This window comes from Schistosoma mansoni, assembly GCF_000237925.1.
Source record: "Schistosoma mansoni, WGS project CABG00000000 data, chromosome 1 unplaced supercontig 0076, strain Puerto Rico, whole genome shotgun sequence".
Taxonomy (NCBI): domain Eukaryota; kingdom Metazoa; phylum Platyhelminthes; class Trematoda; order Strigeidida; family Schistosomatidae; genus Schistosoma; species Schistosoma mansoni.
In genome coordinates this window covers 12,914-37,519 of record NW_017385990.1, presented here as the reverse complement: position 1 = coordinate 37,519, position 24,606 = coordinate 12,914, and the positions used below count along the sequence as shown (strand labels likewise).

General features: G+C 34.5%; 1 protein-coding gene across 1 annotated transcript; it reads left to right on the top strand.

The window, feature by feature from the left end:
• Window positions 1-4,438: 4,438 nt before the first annotated feature.
• Window positions 4,439-24,071, top strand: Smp_180260 (Amiloride-sensitive sodium channel,putative; the record flags this gene model as incomplete). The annotated part of the gene is made up of 4 exons (XM_018791746.1): window positions 4,439-5,235; window positions 17,972-18,612; window positions 19,003-19,034; window positions 23,739-24,071. 4 exons carry the CDS (start codon window positions 4,439-4,441, stop codon window positions 24,069-24,071), a joined length of 1,803 nt encoding a protein of 600 aa, XP_018645069.1.
• Between the last annotated feature and the right edge of the window lie 535 nt (window positions 24,072-24,606).

The window sequence follows — 24,606 nt, the reverse complement described above, 5'->3', positions numbered from 1 at the left end:
TAATAATATTAGCTTAATTGGACCATAGAAAGGATATGGGTATTTGTGACAGATTTCTTATGAATAAAAAGAATAGGGTTATTATCTTGAATCCCTATAGCTTTTGTTATGTATGAGAGATTAGATGAAACTACGTAATGAAAAGTAATAAGTCTACGATGAATTACTTTGAATGCTTTGGCTCTATCCTTAAATGACGACTATCGATTACGTATCACAAAATAGAGCTAGGTGTTACTTCTGTTATACACGGTCGTTAACTCATTGGCTTATTCGTTTAGCTATACATTGAAAATAACATCATCCTCAGGAGCACATGAATTCGTAGATACATAAGGTTGTTGCGAGCTAGGTTATGTATCCTATTATTTCAGGAGCTATAATAGGTCGACAGAGGTTAGCTTCATAAAAGGTTCGCTTCACTCCTTTAGTCAGTTCCTTAGTACTTACTTATTTACTTACGCCTGTTACTCCCAATGGAGCATGGGCTGCCGACCAGCATTCTCCAACCCACTCTGTCCTGGGCCTTCTTTTCTAGTTGTATCAAATTCTTATTCATTCTTCTCATGGCTATCTCCATTTATCGGCGTAATGTATTCCTTGATCTTCCTCTTCTCATTTGACCTTCAGGGTTCCATGTGAGGGCTTGTCTTGTGACGCGGTTGGGTGACTTCTTCAATGTGTATCCTATACACTTCTAGCGCTTCTTCCTGATTTCTTCCTCCACTGTAATCTGGTTTCTTGTCTCCCACAGTAGCATGTTGCTGATAGTATCTGGCCAACGGATCCGAAGTATTTTGCATAGACAGCCGTTAACAAACACCTGTATCTTGTGAATGATGGCTTTCGTGGTTCTCCACGTCTCCGCCCCATACAGTAGAACTGTTCCTTAGCACATCACTGATTATATCTTTTTTTGAATTTTACCTTCAATAAGTGAGGTTTCCCATCAACTGTTGATGCTTTCCTGTCTATTCAGAAAATCTGGGGGATAACTCCCTTCAGGTTTCTTATTTATGATTCATTCTTTAATAGACTAACTCAAATATATATTCCAAGCTAATTGAATTCAGAAAGTACTGAAAATGTAAATTAGTAATAAATAAAATGTATTTTATCAATCTCATTTTTGTTATCTACTTTGTTTTAATGCAACAAACAGGTCTTATTATTACTATGATTATTCTCTATTATATCATCTAATGAATGCCCAATTCTTCTAACACTCATTTAATAGAAATAGGTGAAATAGAATGAATATTATTCAACTAGATTGAATCAAACCTAGAAACAATAAAGGTTTTTCTCTTTTTTTTTGTTTTACCGATAATCATGTTCACAACAACTTACCTTTTATTATTATTATTACTATTGTTGTTAATGTAATGGTTGATACAATGTAAATTAATAAAAATCAGTTTATGTTAGTTTTTGATGGAGTTTTGTTCTCTGAGCTAGATGGTTTTGTCATCGTTCTGAACGACATCATCATCATCAGCACAAACTTCGGGTAGAAGTGAAGTGTTTGAATTTATCCACATATAGCTCACAACTTCTCTTGTGTACCTCGATATTGATTGGTTCTTGTCATTGTTTATTTCATTGTTTTGGTTGTATCTCCCTTTGGTTTGATTTTTGTTCCTATGCTTCTGCTGAATTATACAATGCACTTTCACTGTATATACTTAACAGATGAATTTTAGGGACATAGATATGTAGTTACTAACAAACTTATTTACTTCTATTACCCTTCATGGAGGAGCATAGGCCGTTCACTAGCATTCTCCATCCAACTCCATTCTCAGCACTTTTTTCCAGTTGTTTACAGTTGCTATTCATGTTTTTGAAGTCTGCATCCGATTCTGGATGCAATGTGTTCCGTGATCTTTTTCTTTTCTGTTTCCCTTCAGGATTCCAAGTTGGCACATCCCTCATGATGCAGTTTGATGATTTCCTATCCAATTCCAATGTGCTTTCCTAATTTTCTATTCAACAGCTGTTTTTGATGGTATCCGGTCAATATACATCGATTATCTTGAGCAGACAAATGGTAGTAAATACTTGTACGTTTTTGATAATGGTTATAGTAGTTCTCCACGTTTCAATTCCGTACAGTACAACTATCCTGACGTTCGTATTGAAGATTCTGTCTTCTATGCTGGCTTATAGATTGTTATTTTGCGTTCCATATGTTCTTCAACTGTAGGCATTCTATCACTGCTTTGCCTGTCCTTGCCTTTATCTCTGCATTAAATTCTGTTTGTTTATTGATCTTGAGTCTGGGTCCGGTTGCCAATGGTGATGTCGTGAATGTAAACTTCAAGGGAATCGTATCCTAGGATGACACAGACATCTTCAATTGTTGTTAATTCATACTGTGAACTATAAATTAATTTCTTTGTTAAATAACTTTTGGAGGAATTTATCGGAGAACGCAATATCGGAAGTTAATAATGGAATCAATTTAATAACGTCTGATCTAAATGCATAAAAATTTCTTTATATGCTTACTCTTGGTTTAATAGGTGTCATACTTACTTACTTACTTACTTACTTACTTACGCCTGTTACCCCTCGTCGAGGAGCATAGGCCAACCACCAGCATTCTCCATCCAACTCTGTCGTGGGCGATCCTTTCCAGCTAACATTCTTCCTTTTCATATCTGTTTCTATTTCCCTGCGTAATGTGTTCTGTGACCTTCCTCTTTTCCGCTTCCTTTCACCATTCCAAGTTGGGGCTTGCCTCGTGATGCAGTTTGGAGATTTCCCTAATGTATGTTGGATTCACTTCCAAAGTCTTTTCCTAATTCTCTCTTCAGCTGGAGGTTGGTTTGTCTTCTTCTACAGAATGCTGTTGCTGATAGTATCCGCCCGTAGCTCTTATAGAGTTACTTCCGGTCCCAAACCTGGGTAAAGGAGGAGAGTTGGACATGGGGTTGGCGACCCCATCCCGTAGAAAAACTAACTCGCTAAAAAAACGCTAACCAGAAGAAATTATTCAAACCATTTAAACTTTGCCCTGGGAATTGAAGGAATAATTATGACGCCTCATGATGAAAGTCGAGTTCCTTCGGAATTCATGAAGTCGATGCACCTTCTAACAACCAGAACAACACCATAGGTGTGATACTGCACATAGAAAAATTGTTTAACTAGTTATTTTATTGAAAGTCTATTATCCCTAACCCATTCAATCTAACTTCTTTCTCTATGAAGCATTTTACTATGTATTTTCTTTCTTACTTCCTAACATAATAATATTATCACCATCATAGTTATTACGAAACAGCGTCCCTCTTATTTTGCTTTCTAGTTAATTGAGTTTTGATATCTTTTGACTAGAAATCACCTGCTTACATAATTTTTTCCCTAACCAGAATACAATTATATATCAATACATTGAATTTTAGTCTTCCCCATAATTGTCCTAATCAAAATTTACAGATCACTCAATTTGTAAGTAGTTACGTGTATTGAACTACTTAGTATCCGATATTATCCATCATTGAAATTTTAAACACGCTTAAGTTGATTCATCCATAACAGTGTTTTTTTTTCTATTTTTTCAACCTGGCAACTGTATTACACTGACAATAAATTTAGATTAATATACCCTGAAAAGGAAGTTATGAAAAACAAGTATTTATTTTCATAGTTGAAAGCATGACTCAATTGAAGCTAGACAACTTGAAAAAACCTGGAAGCACTAGACGGCCGTTTTGTCCCACCGTGAGGCTCGTCATCAGTGCGCATCAACGATCCCAACTCGCGAGATTCCTACCCAGGACCTATCAGTCTCGCGCCAGAGAACTTAACCGGTGGACCACTGAACCGGCATCCGGTGGTGTTAATATCTAACTTCAACTAATCCACAAAGTTGATTAACCATTCACCAATTGTTTTCAGTTAGTTCCTATCTCACAACAACGTGGTTTGAACTCCATTGGATACTGCTTCTCACTAGAACTCCAGGAAATATCTCCTGAAGTCAGTCACTGGTGAGCATATGATTAAAATCCCAAGGGTTTTTGTGGAGATTTCGTATTTTCATAGTTGAAATCATGAGCCAATTGAAGCTAGACCACTAAAGAAAACCTGGAAGCACTGGACGGTCATTTCATCCTATTGTGGGAATCCTCAGTATTTATTGTTTTCTTTGTTGAATTTATTTTATGAATTACCGAATTTTTTGGACACTACAGTAAATACTACGATGTACTGCCTACTAGATTTCGATAGTTTTCCAGATTAGTTACAGCTGATGAAATAAATTGTATCTGTAATAAGAATTTGTCTTGTAATAACATCGTGTTTGTTTGCTTGTTCTTTTTTTAGGTATTCCTAACACTCCTGGTTTCGTTATGGAGTTTGATGATTAACTACAATCAGTGAAAACTTGCTACCATTAGAGAATAATAATGAATCACACAACATACTAATGAATGATCAACGTTCGGCTACTGATAAATTAGCCTACAACTGTCCACATATCATTCAAATGAAAGAACCTTCTAAAATAGTAAAAAAGGTCAATATCTTAGAGATCATATGTGATACATTCTCCATAAGAGGTGTTGCACGAATGAGACGTGGACCACCATTTCTACGAGGTTTATGGTTTTGTTTTGTATTAATTATGACTGTTGGTTTATTATTGACAACTTATCTTCTAGTACAAGATTATTTAGTTTATGATGTTTCAGTAAATATACACGTTGAATTAGATGCTAAATCGCCATTTCCAGCGTTAACCATCTGTCATCATCATCCATTTTCACAGAATGCTTATCATTTACGGCGTAATGGTGATGTTATGTCATCAAGTATATTTAACAAGCATATGCGTAATTTAACACATAAATTTTTAATGGATAATGATGTCGATGCAGCGGAAACTCTTTATCAGTATGATAGTTTATCAACCTATTATCAAAATTTAAAAGCGATTGATGCTTATCGTTTAGGACATGATACAACCGCTTTCTTGAATTGTATGCGACGGGTTAATCATACTATGCAAATTGAAGATAATTGTATGCATATGGATGGTTTTCAAATACGTAAATTTAGTCATCATACATATTTTAATTGTCATACATTTGAACCGAAAACAAAAGTTGAAGCAGAAGATACAAATACAATTGCATTGATTGTTAGTTTAGGTACAGATCCAAATTATAATAATCAAGAACAAGCATTTCTTGTGGATTTATTTGAAATGGCAAGAGGATTACGGTAAGTTAAATGAATAATAGTTTTATTAAATTACAGATCAAATAAATACCGTATAATCAGAAGGCGGTTTTGTGTAAAAGTTTCACAATAAGACGAAATGGTCGTTCAGTGCTTCCAGGTTTTCCATGGTGGTCTAGCGTTTCGTCCATCTTTGCTTATAATGTCTTCACTTTAATTTTGAATAAATAGAGCATAGGGTAGATTGTTATTCTCTGAAGAAGTAGCTTACACTGAGTGACGAAACGTCAGAAAATTTAATTTTTCTACTCATTGAGATATTACAAATATATCATCTATCGGTTAAGTGCTCTGGAGCGAGACCGGTAGGTCCTGGGTTCGAATTTCGTGAGGCGAGCTCGTGGATGCGAAATGCTGATGAGTCCCACAATAGAACGAAACGGCCGTCCGGTTCTTCAAAGTTTTCCATAGTGGTTTAGCTTCAATTGACTTATGATCTTAACTATATAAAATTTATTTATGTCTTCACCTTATCTTATTTTATAAAATATCTCCATAAATTAAATGTTCATTATCATTATCGTTTGGTGTCAGTTTAACAAGTAATCATCAACCATTGTATATCGACTATATAAGATGCCTAAAGGGATGAAAAAGTCTTATCCACTTTTCACTTTAATTAATAAAGAAACATTATTTCTTAGAAGATACATTTTCCCCTAAAGCAAAACGACATTTTTTTTGTATATTCTCATTGAATTCTACCACAAATTCCATGTGTGCAATTACGTTTTACAGTTTTCATGAAACTCTACATGTCACTAAGTTTGCTTTCTATACCATGATAATGACTGAGAAAATAGTCGTGGTTTAAGATTTCTATCAAGCTGATGACATCCATAGAGTGAAGTAAATGTGCAAAAGAAGCTTTATTCATCATTGTTGTATACAAAATTTGAAAGAGTAAATCATTATAAGGTGTAAGTCTAGAGCTCACATTTGACTGTTGACTAGATTATCATTCTTATGTCATTAATTTTTAAATAGAGATGAATAATGATTAGTAGTAGAATCCAGAACTCGCGTTACGTCTTACCTGGATCTCGTCAATTGGATGTACCTGCTTCCTAGAGTTGTTGTTTATCCAAAAGTGAAAATATTTTCAGAAAGTCTAAGTGTATGTAAAATGAACATTATAAATTGCATAATTTTATATTTTATAGAGTTGAAATCATGAGTCAATTGAAGCTAGACGACCATCGAAAACCTGAAAGCGCTGGACGGCCTTTTCGTCCTATTATGGAACTCCTTAGCAGTGCGCATCCATGATCCCGCTCTCGAGAGATTAGAACCCAGGACCTACCAGTTTCGCACCAGAGCACTTAACCGATAGATCACTGAGCGGGTCGACATCCAACGGTGGTAATGTCTAACTTCAACCAATCCATGAAGTTTGAGCAACCGTTCACCAATTGTCTTCAGTGAGTTGTTATCTCACAACAGATGTGATTGAACTCCACTGGTCACTGCTTTTCACTAGATTCCAGGAAATCATAATCATTATTTTTCATTGCCTATAATTTTCATTATTTACTTGAATAGAAAAAATACGTGAGCAAGTCGTACAGTTTTATAGTTTTTTTTTTAAAGCTTCCAATAGTACTTAAAGTCCTAATACATCTCTTATTGAACAAATTTGCCAAGTAATTTGAATGAGTTAGTTCTAATCTAACATCAAATTATACTATTCAAATGACCTTTTATTTATTCCCAACAGAAATCATTATATATCTACTGTTGATAACTCTATCATAGGCAACACATGAAATATAAGTTATCTTAGACTAAGCTTTTCTTTCAAATCCATCCTATTTTACATAAATGCATTTGGATAGAAAAAGAATTACCGCTGATTTGTCAATTTTAACGTTTTCAATTTATTAGTTCCTGAATAGTACCTACCCGACTACAGTCTTCTTGAACTTTAGAGAAACAATAATTCATAGTTGCTAAGATAATTGATGGATATTCGTACAGTTATCAGTGAATGATTTGATTTTATTGTAAATAAGATTGTAAATATACAATTGAATTATTGAAATAACTGTTTGGTAGTCTTATATGAAATAAAAAACTACTCAATTCACTCTGAGGAAATGAGATTGAAATGAGTTAGAATCCAGATAGTAAGAATAAAGAGTTAGAAGCTTTACCCTACTTTATTGAGTAGATGTAATGGAAAAGTTGTTAGGCTGGATTGACCAAAAATCTTAAAACCTAAAAATAGGTAATAATTGATCACTTTTTTAAAGATATTATCAACTGTACATATCCTCCCGTTTTGGAACGTAACTAAAGATTAAGGAAAGATTTAGACTAGGATTTCTCTATTATACCTAATGAATAGCAACAAAGTAAGATATAATTGTCGTTGTATGGATATAAAGAATACTTATTAAGAGATCTTTGGTTATCCTTAAGACTAACTGGTCAGAATCGAATGCATCTATCCAAGAATTTGTTATTGAACAAGTGACTACTAGAGCGTAACATAGACTTCATTTCTTCAAAACCACTTAACGTTAATTAAGTTCACTAGCTGTTATATCTAAAGCTTTCATTCTTGCTATGCCGCGTACTACTAGACTACTTGAACGATCGAACCCGCAACGTCGCAAGAGAGAAGACAGAAGACTAGTGAGTAGGAACTACTAGAGTGTAACATAGACTTCATTTCTTCAAAACCACTAAACATTAATTAAATTCACTAACAATTTATTCATGCGTGGTTAACAGGAGTAATATCTTCCCTTTTTAAAAAAAAAAAATTGGTTTAGTAAGTCAGTTAGACTGATGTTTGAGAATTACCCATCTGAATTCAGTTACATACACTAAGTCCTTTAACTGTTTGTATTCACTGTAGAATTAACCTTATTGAATGAGATTAATGCTTGTTTGTTGAATATAGAACCTTACACATATACAATTTAAGATTAGTTAAGAGCTAACAAAACTTAGAAAGTCTTTACGATGAAGAGAAATGATTCTTATTGTAGACCTTAACTATTCATTCCTACTTCATAGTTTAATCTGATAACTATTGTATCCAATAACTGATTCAGTTACCTTTAACATAAAACAAGTATTATGTAATCATTGTGCTATTTTCAATCCATAATGGTCTGGGCATATGAATAAAATCTCAAAACTCATTCCATTTATTAGATCTTAGCTGAATATGTGCTTTTAAGTAAAAATGGATAGTGGATAGCAGTGGAATGCAGGATTTGCGTTTCGTCCTATTTGCGGCTCGTCAGCTGGGTGTGCCTGTGTCCCAGAGTTGATGTTCATTCCGGGGCTCGAACTCATTACCGTACGCTTGAAACGCCATCACGTTATCTACTCAGCTAATGAGTCCTGATAGCCACTTGCTTGTGCAATAGGGTGCAGTTTAAATTCAGTTGGTATTGTTTTACTTGAATATTCCCATTGAATCAAACGAGCGTCCTGAATTCTACCTCTAGCCACGATCTATCCCTGCTTATAGTGCTTATGAATTTAGGCAAAGTGGAAGCAATACGCACAGGATGCTTTTATACCGATAAGATACTGATCAATCGGCTTTGTTCAATATTATATTTTTGACATAATATAGAGTTCTCAGCACAAATTATTTCAACAATTTTCCTTTCCTTATTTTTTGATCGATCCTGACCATAAATATTAAGTGGTAGCCAGTTAGATGTTAATAGTCCATTCAATCAACCTATCAACCAATTTTACCTTCTACGAAGGCATACGTTACTGAATCTAGTCAAAACCATTCATCCATTTGCCAAATCCTTTTCATTGAGTGATACAATTTAAACAACCTCCTCCCACTGAAATCACTGAAAATAATGAAGATGTGATGGGGTTGAAAAGGTGAAATCAAATGTTCATTAGTCGTGATTCTCCATCAACATGACTTCCGTTTGTTTTCCACTGTGATATTTTATTCAGCATAACATACAATATTCTTGTATTCAATTGACATAATCTATACTCAGCATGACATACGGCATGTGGTTTCTTATAAATCTGACTAATTTTCATATCAGTATGAGGTTGTGTATTTTAGATTAGGATGGTTGTTATGCTTTTGGATTTAATAAACATTCATTTGTATCAGTTTTGGTGTTCACACTTTGCGTTGTGAGAATTGTAGTGGTTTTTTGTTTGTTTGTTTTGTCAAGTATAATTATTAAGTTCGATGGAGAATCCTGATGGCGGCCTTCGCCCATCCACAAGGTGTAACAGGAGTAATCAAGTACACAATTTATCTTAAATCTCTTTAGCTATAACAACTTTCACGAAGAACCATACCATCCGGAAAGCGTGCAACACTGGCCACATCTTCACCTAGTATCAGAGACATTACTTTCGACGAACCGAGTAGACGCAGTACAGTTTAGCGACTGAAACACATAGCCAAGTTCGTTTATTTTACAAAACAATCCACCCGTTACTATCTGTAAGAATCCATATAACTTTCATTAATGAATGTTTAATGCTAAAAACTAGGTATTCGGAACAAAAATTGGACGAAATTTATCCTGAATAAAATCATCATTTAGCTTAAACATTGTGAAACGGTTCGTTTATAATCAGAAGGGATTTTGTGGAGATTTATTATTTTCATAGTTGAAATCATGAGTCAATTGAAGCTAGACTACCAAGGAAAACCTGGAAGCACTGGACGGCCGTTTCTTCCTATTGTGAAACTCCTCAGCAGTGATTATCCTCGACCACAACTCGCGAGATTCGAACCTAGGATCTGGCTCGAGATCGGTAGGTGCTGTGTTCGAATCTCGCGAGGCAAGCTCGTGGATGAGCACTACTGAGGAGTCCTACAATACGGCGAAACGGTCGTTTATAATCGTTATAATAAGTACCACAGATAAACGCATCTTAGAAGCATCAAATAATAAATATTTATTGTAAAATTGTTTCTTTTACTTGTCGATATAAATTTGATTATCCTACAGTTGATCAAAGTCGATTAAGCAAATTAGTTTTCATACAGGCAAAGCACAATCTCATCTAATTATTTCTTATTGTTTAACCTATATACTATAATTGCATTAGTGTCAAATTGATATTGACCTACTGGAGGTTATATGATATATCGAATGAACATGACTCTTTGTAATATTTATCGTGATTAAATTTGTCGAATTATCCATTCTGCTACGGATAAACATTTCGGTTTACTAATTTATATGGTAGTTACTCTATAGAGCTTAATTTAGAATGCTCTTAGTATTTCCATTCAAGAAAGTATGTCAGAGGAAAGTAAATCTAATTACTATGTGGAAATAAGACAACCTTATCATATCCACATAGAGATAGTTTGTTTAGTTGGACATAAATAATGACGAATGTGATCATCTGAGTGAAAACTGAAAAAAAACAGTGTTAAACATGGTTTCAAGTCTTTTGAATAAGTTCTCAACCTGAAATGCCCTGGTATGACCGAGAGTGACGAGAGTCCGCTCTCCCTCTCCAAATGCTCTCACATGGCCACGCTTATGTAGCCACTGCCAGGGAAGTCCTACTCACTGCCTTCTCGCGGAATTACCGTTGTTTATGAAATTGAGAGGACGAAAAGTGAATGTTCGGCTCTTTAACTGGGTTGGTGGACACGGCGAGTCCATCTAGGAGAGTCGGAAAACCCTGATTCTAAACCAATGGTGCACATGGGCTCCAGTACCCTGAAGGAACAAATGGCGTATGAATCAATCGTTGGTCACCGGCTACCATGGTACCGCATCTCCTCATGATGCTCCACTGCCTTGTGGATCAGGCCCCTATGTCGATGGCTCTGGGTGTGGTCCAGTAAGAAAACCACCTGCTTCAGTCTGGGCACCTGGGAAGTATCACAGCCCTCATCACACAAATCAAATGAGATTTGTGTGGTGCATATGTATCTGGTGCTTCCTTGTATCAAACAAACCCCACTAAGGTGTACAGACAGAGTGTAATTGAATTGACAACATCATACTAATAAATGAAGAACGAAAAGTTTTCTTTTTACTCTCATATCTATTTACGCCTCAAGCAATATGATTATCAGAAACTTATAAACTCACCTTAGTGGTAAATACTTTTAGTTTTGTGAATATACCCAAAGCCTTGATACGTTCAAACAACAATTACTACGTTTTAAACACTCTTAGGACTAAATTACTCACGTTCCCAGTTTAAACTGAATTCTGCATCTAAACATGATTAAAACATTCATTTTTGTATTAGTTGTTTAAATTTCCCCATTGATGTTTAGAACTGCAACTGATCAGTCCCTTATTGGAATATGTGTAAACTGTGTGGATTGCCTCTATATTGTCTTAAGTAACAGGCATTATAAGCAGAGATGGATGGTGAATAGCAGTGGAATCCAGGACACAAGTTTGGTTCCATTTGGAGCTTTTCAGCTGGATGTATCTACATCGATGTTCATTCCTAAGCTTGAATCCGGTACCAATAGAAAAATGAATTAAATGTTACCCTGTTGCACAAGCTAGTGGCTAACTAGACTGATGCAAATAAAGATTGATTGATTCTCCAATAAATACGACTCCAAAACGAGTCACACGAAAGCATCATCATTAGCTCGAAATGCACTCTCTTACATACAGATTTCTAAGCACACCTAATGATATCATATACAGGTAAAAATACATAGTGTTACTGCAAAATACACACACTGAATGTACTTCACCTGAAATAATACAGGGGACATAAATGTCGCACTGAAAAATAATCCACACATGTCACTCTCGCCCAAATTATCCCGTTATACTAGTTTTTTTTTTGTTAATTCATTGTTGAGCTTATTTTAAAAATGTCATTGATTATTGTTTTAAACACCCAAACTCTTACCGATTAAATAAAAATTCGCATTAAATATCATTACTGTGTATATGATGTGGTAAATTGAATAGCCAGTTTAATCACGAACATCCATAGAAACAAAAGTCCAATAATTGCAGAATCCATATAGTAACCAATATGCAGAGAGAGGATTAAAAAAAATTTAGGGTGCAACACTTGTAAAGACGCCACCGATAAATTGTTTTGACAGAACATTCGTCTCAGAGAGATTAAGGTTAAAATGATATTCATAAATAGGTTGTAATAGATTGAGGAAGTTAGTAATTGACTTTGAAATAAAGTGGAAAGTAAGATCATTCTAAACTGATTAGTGCATTAATTTTCATTGAATTTATTGAATTTTGATGGGGTTTTGTTCGCTGAGCTCGACGGTTTAGTCGCGGAGCTTTCATCGTTCTTCTGAACGATATCATCAGTACAAAATTCAGGTAGAAGTTATTCAATGTTTACATAATAGATTTGTAGTTTTAAAGATTTTGAAAATGTGATAATGGATGATGAAGTGAATTAAAATGACAAAAAACGATTTCACTTATGCTTGAATGATACTGTAAAGTATCTCTGATTGTATATGACTAATAACACTAACCATTTATTCTATTTTGTAAATCTTTACTCTTTGTATACATAAGCTGTTTCATGTAGTTAAAACAGATACTCTTAGACGCTATAATGAATAGACTGCACTGTAAACAATTACAATGTATCACAACAGTTGTTGTTTGAATTCTTTTTGAAGCAAAAATTTTGACTTTTTGTATACACGCATTAATAACCATTAAAATACATTGAATTAACAAATTTCTCTAGCAATTTGTGCATCTCAGACTGTTATATCTTGTGCCGGCAATTGTTATTGTCTTGTACCCGCCTATTAGAGAGCAGTGACTTATCGATCGGACCAATGACACACGAATCCCTTACAAGCAGTCTACAGTACTTATCGGTTCTGCCTAGCCTAGTCAGTTAAGTCCAGAACACCAATAACAGCTTCTGTAATATGAATCATTATTCTCAAACATACTGGGTTTATATACCAATCAAACAGACTACATCGTACTATAAAATAGAAAATAACATTTGTACAAGATTTAGCTAAATGTGACTGTGAATAAGGGAGGTAATAATTGATAGATAACTGATAACTCAAGAAGGGTAAATCGTATAGTAATAGTCCAAGGGTCAAAATAAAGCTTATAATAAAAGGGATATGGATATGAATAGTTGAGTTACTTAACAATTATACAATAGGAAATATACATATCATATTGGTCCAGAAATAGTCCTCAAAAGTTACCATTCATAAATCTCTACGGGATATAACACCAGACAAAGATTAATCAACCTGATAAAATCAATATTACACTTGATTTATTACAGAAATTTCTATTATATAGGTACTTTTTCCCAAATTAATGGAAACAAAATTATCATCTCATTTAATTGTATCAAAATCAACAGACCATATTACAGTTTAACTTCTTTCTAAATGTCTATAGTATGAGCTAAAGTCTAGTCTTAAAAGAAGGTAGTTCCAGATAGTAAAAGTTAAAAGGGTATATGACGTGATTTTGTTTGATTGTAATGGGTATTACTTGATTCAATTGAGTATAAAGCAACATTTGAATTCAATAAATTTAGATTTTTGCTATTGCTTAATGTCTGTTTTTCATTTTTGATAATTGTACTTGAAATTTATTCTTTATCGTTGTAGATTGAAGCTAGACCAATACGAAAAACCTGGAAGTACTGGACTGTCGTTTCGTCCTACTGTGGACCTCCTCAGCAGTGCGCATCCACGATCCCGCCTTGCGAGATTTGAATACAGGACCTACCAGTCTCGCATGTGAGCACTTAACCGATAGACCACTGAGCGAGCCGACATCCAACGGTGTTAATGTCTTACTTCAACCAATCCACGAAATTGAACAATCATTCACCAATTGTCTTCAGTGAGTTACTATCTCACAACAGACGTGGTTGAACTCCACTGGTCACTGTTTCTTACAATGAACTAAGGCAAATAGTCATTTTTCAAGACAATCTTTAAACTTTAACCTTCATAAGTTTTTTTCATAACAACATATAACATACATAGAAAGCTCTGCAAATGAATTGAGTGCTCTGGCGCGAGACTGGTAGGTCCTGGGTTCGAATCTCACGGGACGGGATCGTAGATGCACACTCCTGAGGAGTCCCATGACAGGACGAAACGGCTGTCCAGTGCTTCCAGGTTTTCCATGGTGGTCTAGCTTCAATTGACTCATGATTTCAACTATGAAAACACTAAAATCTCCACAAAATCCCTTCTGATTAAAATGAATTACTGTTAGACATTGAAAATGCTGAATTTCATGTTGATTAGGAATAAAATAATTACAGAAGATTTTTTATTTAGAGATTGGATATTCATGCACGAGATTGAAGGTCTTGGGTTTGAATCCCCTCTACCAACAACAACGACAATTACAGAATGGGATTTGTAATGTCTTTTCGTGAGTTATAATACCTTGAATAATATAAAGATTATTTTACAAACAGTAGTAGTAACAGTAATGATAGTAATATTGTGTATTTTAAGAAAGTTAGGCTTTCAGTGAAAAATGTTTTATAGAAGCGGAAGGATAGAAGGTAATATTGTGAAATATTCGAATATAACTAGCATTTAACTTATTCAATAACCAAGAACAGGCCATTTTGATGACCTAACATTACTTCAGGTAGACTGACGTAAAAGTTAAAAGGGTTTAGATACACAATAAACTAAATTATTGACCTAGAAAAAAAGAGTTTGGAGGGTTATGATAAACTGACGACAGAATTATCCACAAACCCACTGAGAAGCAACTTGCAAAACTTGACCAAGCCTTTCACCTAAAATTTCTGCACGTGATTTAACTTCCCTCACGATAAACATAGAGTAACGTTATAACGGTGCCATATATAGTTTCGCATGTTTTTTTTCTATGCTTTCTTACACTCCGTAGTGCTTCACTTTTTGTAGTTCGAGCAGCAATGTTACGAATATATTGAAATATTCTTCGGAAAGACAATAGTATAGGGGGTAAGATTAGGAAAGCCACGACAAATTTTCAGCCAATTTATAACCAATCAGTAAACAGACTTCCTAAATGGTTAGTTTACAGAACAGAAAACGACAATATTACAAATTGTAAACGTATTTTACACAATTAGTAGTGATAGATAGTGGCTATCAGAGAAATCTAAGACACACGTTTCGTTATATTTCAGACTCGTTAGCTGGATATACTACTGGATATTATTGTTAGTGGTTTTATTCAATATTATATTTTTGGTATAATATAGAATTCTCGGCACAAATTATTTCAAAAAGTTTCCTCTTATATTTTGATCGGTCCTGACGATAAATATTGAGCGGTAGCCAGTTAGATGTTAGTAGTCCAGTCAATCGTCATTTAAATAATGTATATATTCATTTCGATGAATATTGCCAACAACCAAAATATCTCTGATATGACCTATTCTAACTTGTACAACGAAATGTTGTACACTTTTCAGAAACTCACGTGAATAGTTTGTGCGACTAATAGGCATAATGATGTGATAAAACAAACAAGAAATTAGATTGTTCAAATATCCAAATGACAGGAACAGGTATCCCAGATATTTAACCAGGCCGCCTATATATATTATATATCTAATTGGCGATTGCTCAATATATATAGTCATCAAGCGATTTAAGCAAACAACGTATGAGCTAGAAGGAGGGACAAGTACGTAGGCTGTTACATGTGATCAAGCATACGCTTTCAAACAGAGATGATAATTAGCAGAGATGGATAGTGGCTAGCAGTGGAATTCAGGACGCGCGTTTCGTCCTATTTGAATAACGCGATGGCGTTGGAAGCGAGGGTACTGGGTTCGAGTCCCAGAGTGAACATCAACTCTGAGATGCAGGTACATCCAGATGACGAGTCCCAAATAGGACGAAACGCGCGTCCTGGATTCCACTGCTAGTCACTATCCATCTCTGCTAACCATGCTTGTGAATTAAGGTATATCGAGGCAATACGCACAGTATGCACATATGGCCAATTAGAGACTGACCAGTTGCAGTCCTAACAAAATCGATGGAAAGATTCAAACAAAGAATGCCAAGTGAATTTAGAGATGATAATTGTTCAAGAATATACAAATTGTTCCTGTTCGAATAACACTGTGTAAATAAGAGCTTGACAAAACAAACCGTAAACAAAATTAAGTGTTGGAGAGATGATATAACACTAATGGTCTGCTTCCAATTCTCAACTCAGTGTGTTCTTTGATCTTCCAACTTTCCTCTTCCATTCAGTATTCCAAGTTGGTACTTTGCCTCATGATGCAATTTAATATTTTCCCTGATGTATGTCCTATCCACTTCCAACGTCTCTTACTAAATTCCTCTTCAGATAGAAGTTGGTTTATTCTTTTCCATAGTAGGCTGCTACTGATGGTGTCCTGTCAACGTACAATAATCAAAGAACCACTACAATTCTCACGACGCAATGTATGAACACCAAAACTGATAAAAATGAAGGTTTATTAAACCCAAAATCACAACAACCATCCTAATTGAAAATACACTCATCATATATTCATTGCTCACTCATTTCCAATATTCATTAGAATAAAATCAATCCAGTGCTTCCTGGTTTTCAATGGTGATCTAACATCAATCAAATCATGATCTCAATCAAAAATTTAATAATCTCCACAATCATTGCATTTTGCTAATCGTGTGGATCTTGTTTTATTTAAGCTGTAGTCTAATGTTTTCTAAAACTAAAAATATCTTCAACTACTTCTCTTGCCTTCGCCAACCTCAGGGTCAATTAATCAATGGTAATTCCAGCTATTAAATCACCTAATTTGACTAATGTATTTACAATCCTTCTTTGTACTATCATTAGTTTGACATCATTCTTATTCTCGTTAATATATGATACATTTACTTAACACTCATCTTATTTGATTATTCCCTATTAATTTCCTATAAAATATTTACTCAATATGGTCTACCATTAGACATATGATCGAATTTATAATTACACTATTATTTCTCTCACTCGATTTGATCCATATTGATTCTGATCATGAATCTTATAATTTCAATTGAGATCATGAATCAATCAATGTAAGGCAACCATTGAAAACCTGTAAGCACTGAACCGCCGTTCTTTTCTAGTATGGGACTCATCAGAAGTGCGCATCCACCATCCTGCATCAGAATCCGAACCCAGCAAATTCAGTCTCTTACGAGAACTCTTAACCTCTAGATCACTGACTTAGCATTCAAGAGTGTTAATCTCTTACTTCAACCAATCCACCATATTACGCGACCATCTTTCATTGTCTTCAATGGATAACTGTCTCACACTTTTATAATTTCACATGATGTATAGGCTGATTTAAAATCCTTAATTCACGTGCTATACCATTAAACCATGCATTTTGCCCTAAACCTGGTCACTTTTTGGATTATTAATTTGAATATATAATTGTAGAACCTGAAGAGTATTTATTGAAAAGAATATTCTTCGTTTATATATTAATATTTTCATAGTTGAAATCATGAGTCAATTGAAGCTAGATCACCATGGAAAACCTGGAAGCACTGGACGATCGTTTCGTCCTATGGTGAGACTCTTCTGACCATATATAGGTCTTTGAATATGATGGTGATCTCTAAATAATCATTTCATGATTATCAGAGAGAGGGAGTCCATCAACTAGTGAGTTTATCTTCCGTTTTCCAAATCTATTTCTTGTCAATAAAATTTGACTTTACAAGTAGTATTAGTGATATTATTGTCTTAATTTTTAGTGTTGTTGTACATGAACCTGGCACATATCCAGATTTAGAACGCGAAGGATTGCATGTTGAAACAGGCAAGCTAAATGAAATCAATTATCAGCCAGTTTTATGGAAAAGACTTAATACACCACAAAATCCATGTCGTGCCGAGTTTATTTATCGTAATCCAGAATTGGCTAGCATCACTGATTACAAATTACCTCGATTAACTGGATTATGTTTTGCATACGCTTATAATGATTTAAACGTCTCCTATAGATATACTCAATCCCAGTGTATATTGTTCCATCAACAAAAAGATATTATTAAAGAATGTAGATGTCAGTATATATACAATCCAAGACCACAATACCCTTCAAGTAATCTTCCATATTGTGGTTCAATACTAGAAGGTGATTTTGATATATTGGCACTAGCTAAACGTATCCAGTGTCTTACAAGCGGTCCTTTAAATGTAACAGTCAAAAGTCAGTATGAATCAACTCTGTGTCATCCAAGATGTCGATATTATACATATGAAAGTACTATATCAGTTACGACATGGAGAGCTGTTGACTGGCAATTACATTGGCTTAGACAATTGAATAGAGCATTTAAATCAATGCAATATGATGTGAAAATTAATGGAGAAGATTGGAATATAACTCAAAGTAATGGTTTTCATCGATGGAAAGAATATTATGAAAAGGACAATCTAACAAATGTAAGTTTGAATCTTCCCATTAATGTTTAGGACTGCAACTGGTCAGTCTCTAATTGGCATATGTGCATACTGTGCGTATTGCCTCGATATAGCCTTACTTCACAAGCATTGTAAGCAAAGATGGATAGTGGCTAGCAGTGGAATCCATCCAGTTAACGAGTTCCAAACAGATCGAAACACGCATCCTCGATTCCATTGCTAGTCACTATCCATCTTTGTTTACAAATGTAAGTTGTTATCAAGTTTCTCAGTATCATCTGGTTAGTTTTCAATAAATTGAATATTTCTCAAAATTTTATGATACAATGTATGTTTTTGTACAATTTTATTAGCGTAGAAAATGAGTTATCTTTGGCTAACGATTTTCAAGTAATAACAATAATATTAATAGTAGAAGAAAGAAAGAAAGAAAGAAAGGGGAGGGAAAGGAAGGAAGGAAGGGAGGGAAGGAGGGAGAAAGGAAGGAAGGAAGAAAGATTAGAACACAGAATAAAAGTATATCTATAACTAGGAGAAAAACATATTGCTTAGTTGTGATTTTTGGCTTAAACCAAAGTTGTGCTTTATAACATGCTCATACGTTTTCATGACTGCAAATGAAGTCAGTTAGCTAGTTCAAACAAGTAGATTATTGTATACTTAGTATTTAGGTATAAATTTAATTATCAGAAAGGGTTTTTGTGAAGATTTAGCATTTTCATATTTGAAAGCGTGAGTCGATTGAAGCTGGACCACCAGGGAATACCTGGAACCACTGGACGGCCATTTTGTCCTATTGTGAGGCTCTTCGGCAGTGCGCATTCACGACCTCGCCTCGCGAGATTCGAACCCAGGACTGGTTGATTTGTTTCTCATGTCAATAACTGTGAATAGTTTGATTAGGACTTATTTTACTAATTCCCTGTTCCATTTTCCTTTACTAAGACTAATGGTCACGAAAAATTCCAGGTTAAATTGAAAGATTTCTTGATTTAAAGTTTTCGTACTTTCCTAATCTACTCGTTCAAAGTTGTGGGTGTATACTGAATATATTTATGATATATTGAATTAATAAAGTGTCTATCAGTGGAAGGTTATTTAAGGCTTTCATCATGTTCACTATATCACCACTGTCATTTTCCAGTAGGTGCCCCTTCCAGCCATAAGAATGGTGAAGCCGAGTAGAGATTTCTGGAGAAGAGTGCTACATCGAAGCACGGCACAACTACTGAGGTGGGATAGCTATTTCTGCGCTGCTACGCAGAACCATTACATAACACTCACAACCCTTCTTTTGTTTGGGCAGACTCATGTTTTTACCACTCTTTTGAACCCTCAGTAGTTATGCAATCACTCTTTATAGCACTCGCAATTGTTTGCGGGTGTTGGTAAAGTGGTTGATTAGGCCGATCTCCACCACTCACATTACCACTCACGTTCGTACATAGGACGGTTGCCATGATCCGGGAGACACGCGAGAACGTGTGAGTCGGTTTTTGCCCCCCTTCCAGTAGGTATTAGTTCTATCACCGAAAATCAAAATCATTTGACTCCATAAATATGTAAAAATGTATAAGATCTAAACATGCTGTCCGAATAAACACACTTTGGTGATGAAGTTATAAAGGCATTTAGTTTAAGATAAACGTTAGTTTGTCTAAGTCGCAAAGTTATAACAAATTTCAGGCGAACAATTGGTGATGTCTTTCAGAAAAATGATGAAATCTACACGACCAAACTATCCGGCTCACTGTGTATAGTAAGAGGGAGTTGCTCCTGGGTAGATGAATCACTTTAACCTATTCAGTTACTTGATTCACCTCCATTTTTCGAACAGTGTTCAATAGTTATGAAATAATTGAAAGACAGTTAAGTGAAGAAAACTTTCTTTCCCGACGACATCATTTACGGTCCTGTTTATAGTTAATTTACAAATGAAATAGTCTGTTGAATAAGAGGACATTTACATCACATAACGTGTCAAAGTAATTTCCTTAATCACTAAGAATTCAATGAAGGATAACAAGATGTTTGGAAGATAAATGTTAACTTGATGAGGATGAGAAGTGTAAAGAATGAAGTAAAATCGTGATGATGATGATGATGATGATAATAATAAGAAATAATTAAAAACATTAGAAAGATGTATTAACAATGCAATTAAGATTTATGAAAATTGTGTTAAGTCTAGGGAAGAATGACAGGTTGCAGTTGCCTCTTTAGCACACAGAGTTCAGGCTTGAAAAACTGTATGTCTAACATCTTTGAAGTGCACAATCTATTGATTAGCGTCCCTTTCGAACTAAGTTGTTTGACTGTGTAGACGTCTTTGAAAGATTTATTTGGTGGGACAGTGTGACCAGAGTTAATAAGATATCCTAGCATTAAACTATTCGTTGTTTTACACTCCTCTTTCAAAAGCTATGCAGAATGAATTTGGAAATCGTACACATTGTGCGATCGTTGCGACGTACTCCGCGATGGCAAGTGAACTTATAAATATACATTGTATGTCCAAATGGGGAAGTTTGTCTTTAACACCTAATATAAGGGCTTGACAGTCAAATGTATATCTGCAATATAATTGGTTATTTTGTATTCTCTCACAAGTAATTATGATCTCATGTACATATTCGTTTATCAATATTTGTATGTTCGTCTGACGATTTTGCCACATCTTAATGTAGACACTACATTTTAGTTCAGGTAATTTGGACAGATGTATGTGGACGTATATATTTATGCTTGACTTCCATCATGTTGTGATTTATTATTACACACGTACCAAACGGAATGGCTAAAATGTTTCAGTCAAATATTGTACAGAATCAATCCATATAAATATTGACTTCATCAAAATTAATAAGGTCACCTTGGAATAGAGAGTAAAATTAAACATCCTTTAGTGAAACTGATATGGATTCTTACAGATAGTAACGGGTGGATTGTTTTGTAAAATAAACTAACTCGGCTATGTGTTTCAGTGGCTAAACTGTACTGCGTTCACTCGGTTAAACGAAAGTAATGTCTCCGATACTAGGTGAAGATGTGGCCAGTGTTGCACGCTTTCCGGATGGTATGGTTCTTCGTGAAAGTTGTTATAGCTAAAGAGATTTTAGATAAATTGTGTACTTGATTACTCCTGTTACACCTTGTGGACGTGAGAAGGCCGCCCACCAGGAACCTTCATCGAACTTATTACTTATACTTGACAAAACAAACAAACGAAGAACCACTACAATTCTCACGACGCAATGTATGTACACCAATACTAATACAAATGAATGTTTATTAAACCCAAAAACATAACAATCATCTAATTGAAAATACACTCATCATATATTCATTGCTCACTCATTTCCAATATTTATCAGAATAAAATCAATCCAGTGCTTCCTTTTTTTCAATGGTGATCTAACATCAATCGATTCATGATCTCAATCATAAACTTAATAATCTCCACAACCTCATACTGATATGAAAATTAGTCAGAATTCTAATAAACCACATGCTGTATATCATGCTGAGTATAGATTATGTCAATTGAATACAAGAATATTGTATGTTATGCTGAATAAAATATCATAGTGGAAAACAAACGGAAGTAATGTTGTTTGAGAATCACGACTAATGAACATTTGATTTCACCTTTTCAACCCTGTAATATCATTATTATTTCCAGTGATTGCAGAGGGGTGTTCAAATTGTATCACTCAATGAAAAGGATTTGGCAAATGGATGAGTGGTTTTGACTAGATACTATAACATATGACTTCGTAGCATGTAAAATAGGTTTTTGTGTGATACACCGATACATACACGTAGGACTACCAACTATGATCTACGTTTATTGCAATATAACGCGATGTTACATTACGAAACCTCCTCTTTCAACGAAAGTAGTAACAGTAGTAACATGCTATAATAATTATCTAGATATTGGTGGTCTAATACTCTTCACAATGAAATAGAATCAGTTTTAAGGGATTATTTGCCCTAAATGATAATCATTATAGAGACTAAATGATCAGTTTCAGTTTGGAAACGGACAAGAGGCTTGATGGCTTGTGTTAGTCCTGGAGATGATGGACTCTCAGTTGATCCTACTTTCTTTTTCGAAGCATGCATTAATACAAATGTAAGCAATGTGAAGAATAAAGTTTACCGTAATTCATTTTCTCATACAGTAATGTGTAACAACCCTAATGAAATGAATAACTGAGAGATCCCCATCAAACTCTTTTTAATCTCAATGATAAAATGAGAGATAAGATTCGATCACGTTTTACCGTTTATTGGCCTGATGCATTTCCACTAACGATTTAATACAACACTGTAACATTTTCACACAGAATATCTGACTGGTACTTCATTAAGGAAGATGAGTAATTTGTTTCACCATAAACAAATTAGATGATGACGGTTAATGTAAAGCTTTAAACAAATGAAACACATAAGTGATTATTTCATTTGATGAAGATTTCAATGTCTGAGGTATGATTTATCCTTTGAATATTGTTGTACAGTTTATTTAGTTATGATTCTATCGCCGTAGAAAATTTGTCGGCTACAAGTATTTGACAATAATGGTAGTAGAAAGTGGATATTGACCGAGTTTAATAAGAACAATATTTTATATTTACATTTAAGGCGGTAGAAAATGACTTTCACAATTAAATTATTTTATTGTTAACTTGTACATTTTCAGTACTCCTTTGATCACCACCCGGTGATCAATCAATTCTGATTACATTTCAGTCCTACAAGAAGTCGGTCGCGGCTCGAATTGCCCAGTGGTAACATCTCTGACTGTGAAGCTGGGTGACACGGGATCGAATCCGTCAGGGGGCGCCAGTTCCCTAAAGATTGCAGGTACACCTTGCTGAAGAGTGCCAAGTAGCACGAAACACGGGTCCAGGGTTTCCTGTTGACCAACTACAACCACCATCTTAATCGCATATTTTAATTTGGAAAATGCGTAACACTTCTGTCTTTAGAAATTTTTGGTGTATTCCATGACAGTTACAAAATTATTCATTGATGCACTTGTTTAATAGATTATCTAGTTGTTATTTTCTGTTATTTTCTCTTCAGATTTCTGTGAATGCAATCAATGACCTCAATCTTCAAGGTGATAATTTTGCTTATGTTGTACTTAAACGTCGTGCTAGTGATGTACGTGTTAGTCAAGAGAAATTAGTTTTAAGCATTAGTGTTCTACTTAGTCGTATTGGTGGTTTATGTTCATTAAGTATCGGATTAACTGCAGCATTCATTGTTGAACTCATTGAATTTACTTATCGTTTGGTAACTACTGAAAGATCAAATATTAGACGTAACAAAAGTATAGAGAATAAAACTGATAGCAACAGTGTTTCAGATGGAGAATATAAAAACAAACTGAAGCGAAGTGCAACTTGTATCTAATCAACTTGAAAAAGAGAAAAAACATTCTAATTTATCTCTATTTTACTTTATTTGATCGGTATTGATTTGAATATAATGACAAAGGGTGTGTAGACATACATTCTATAGATAACCGATAGTTCCTTGTTATTCAGATGGTGATCTATCCATATTGAATGATACATTTTCTGCTTTACATTTCACCTTTTTATTATTCCATGTAATTTATTTGTAAGTAAATTTTGTCACGATTATTTTTATGTAAACATTATTGAAGTTGGTTACTACTTTAATGTAACCATAACAACAGGAACATATATAATGTTACATGTTTTGAAGTATTTTCTCTCTTTTAAATTGATTACTTGGGATAATAATTCGATGGGTTAAACACCACTAGTTTATGTTTTCTTTTTGTAAATGGATGAATTCGATGTATGATTATGTCACTTTTCTGTTAAGTTTGTTACATTAACTTGTATCTGGGTTTATGGTACCAAAGTATTCAACTCACTGATTCAAGATATCTTTGATATTACCAAATGTGACTTTCAAA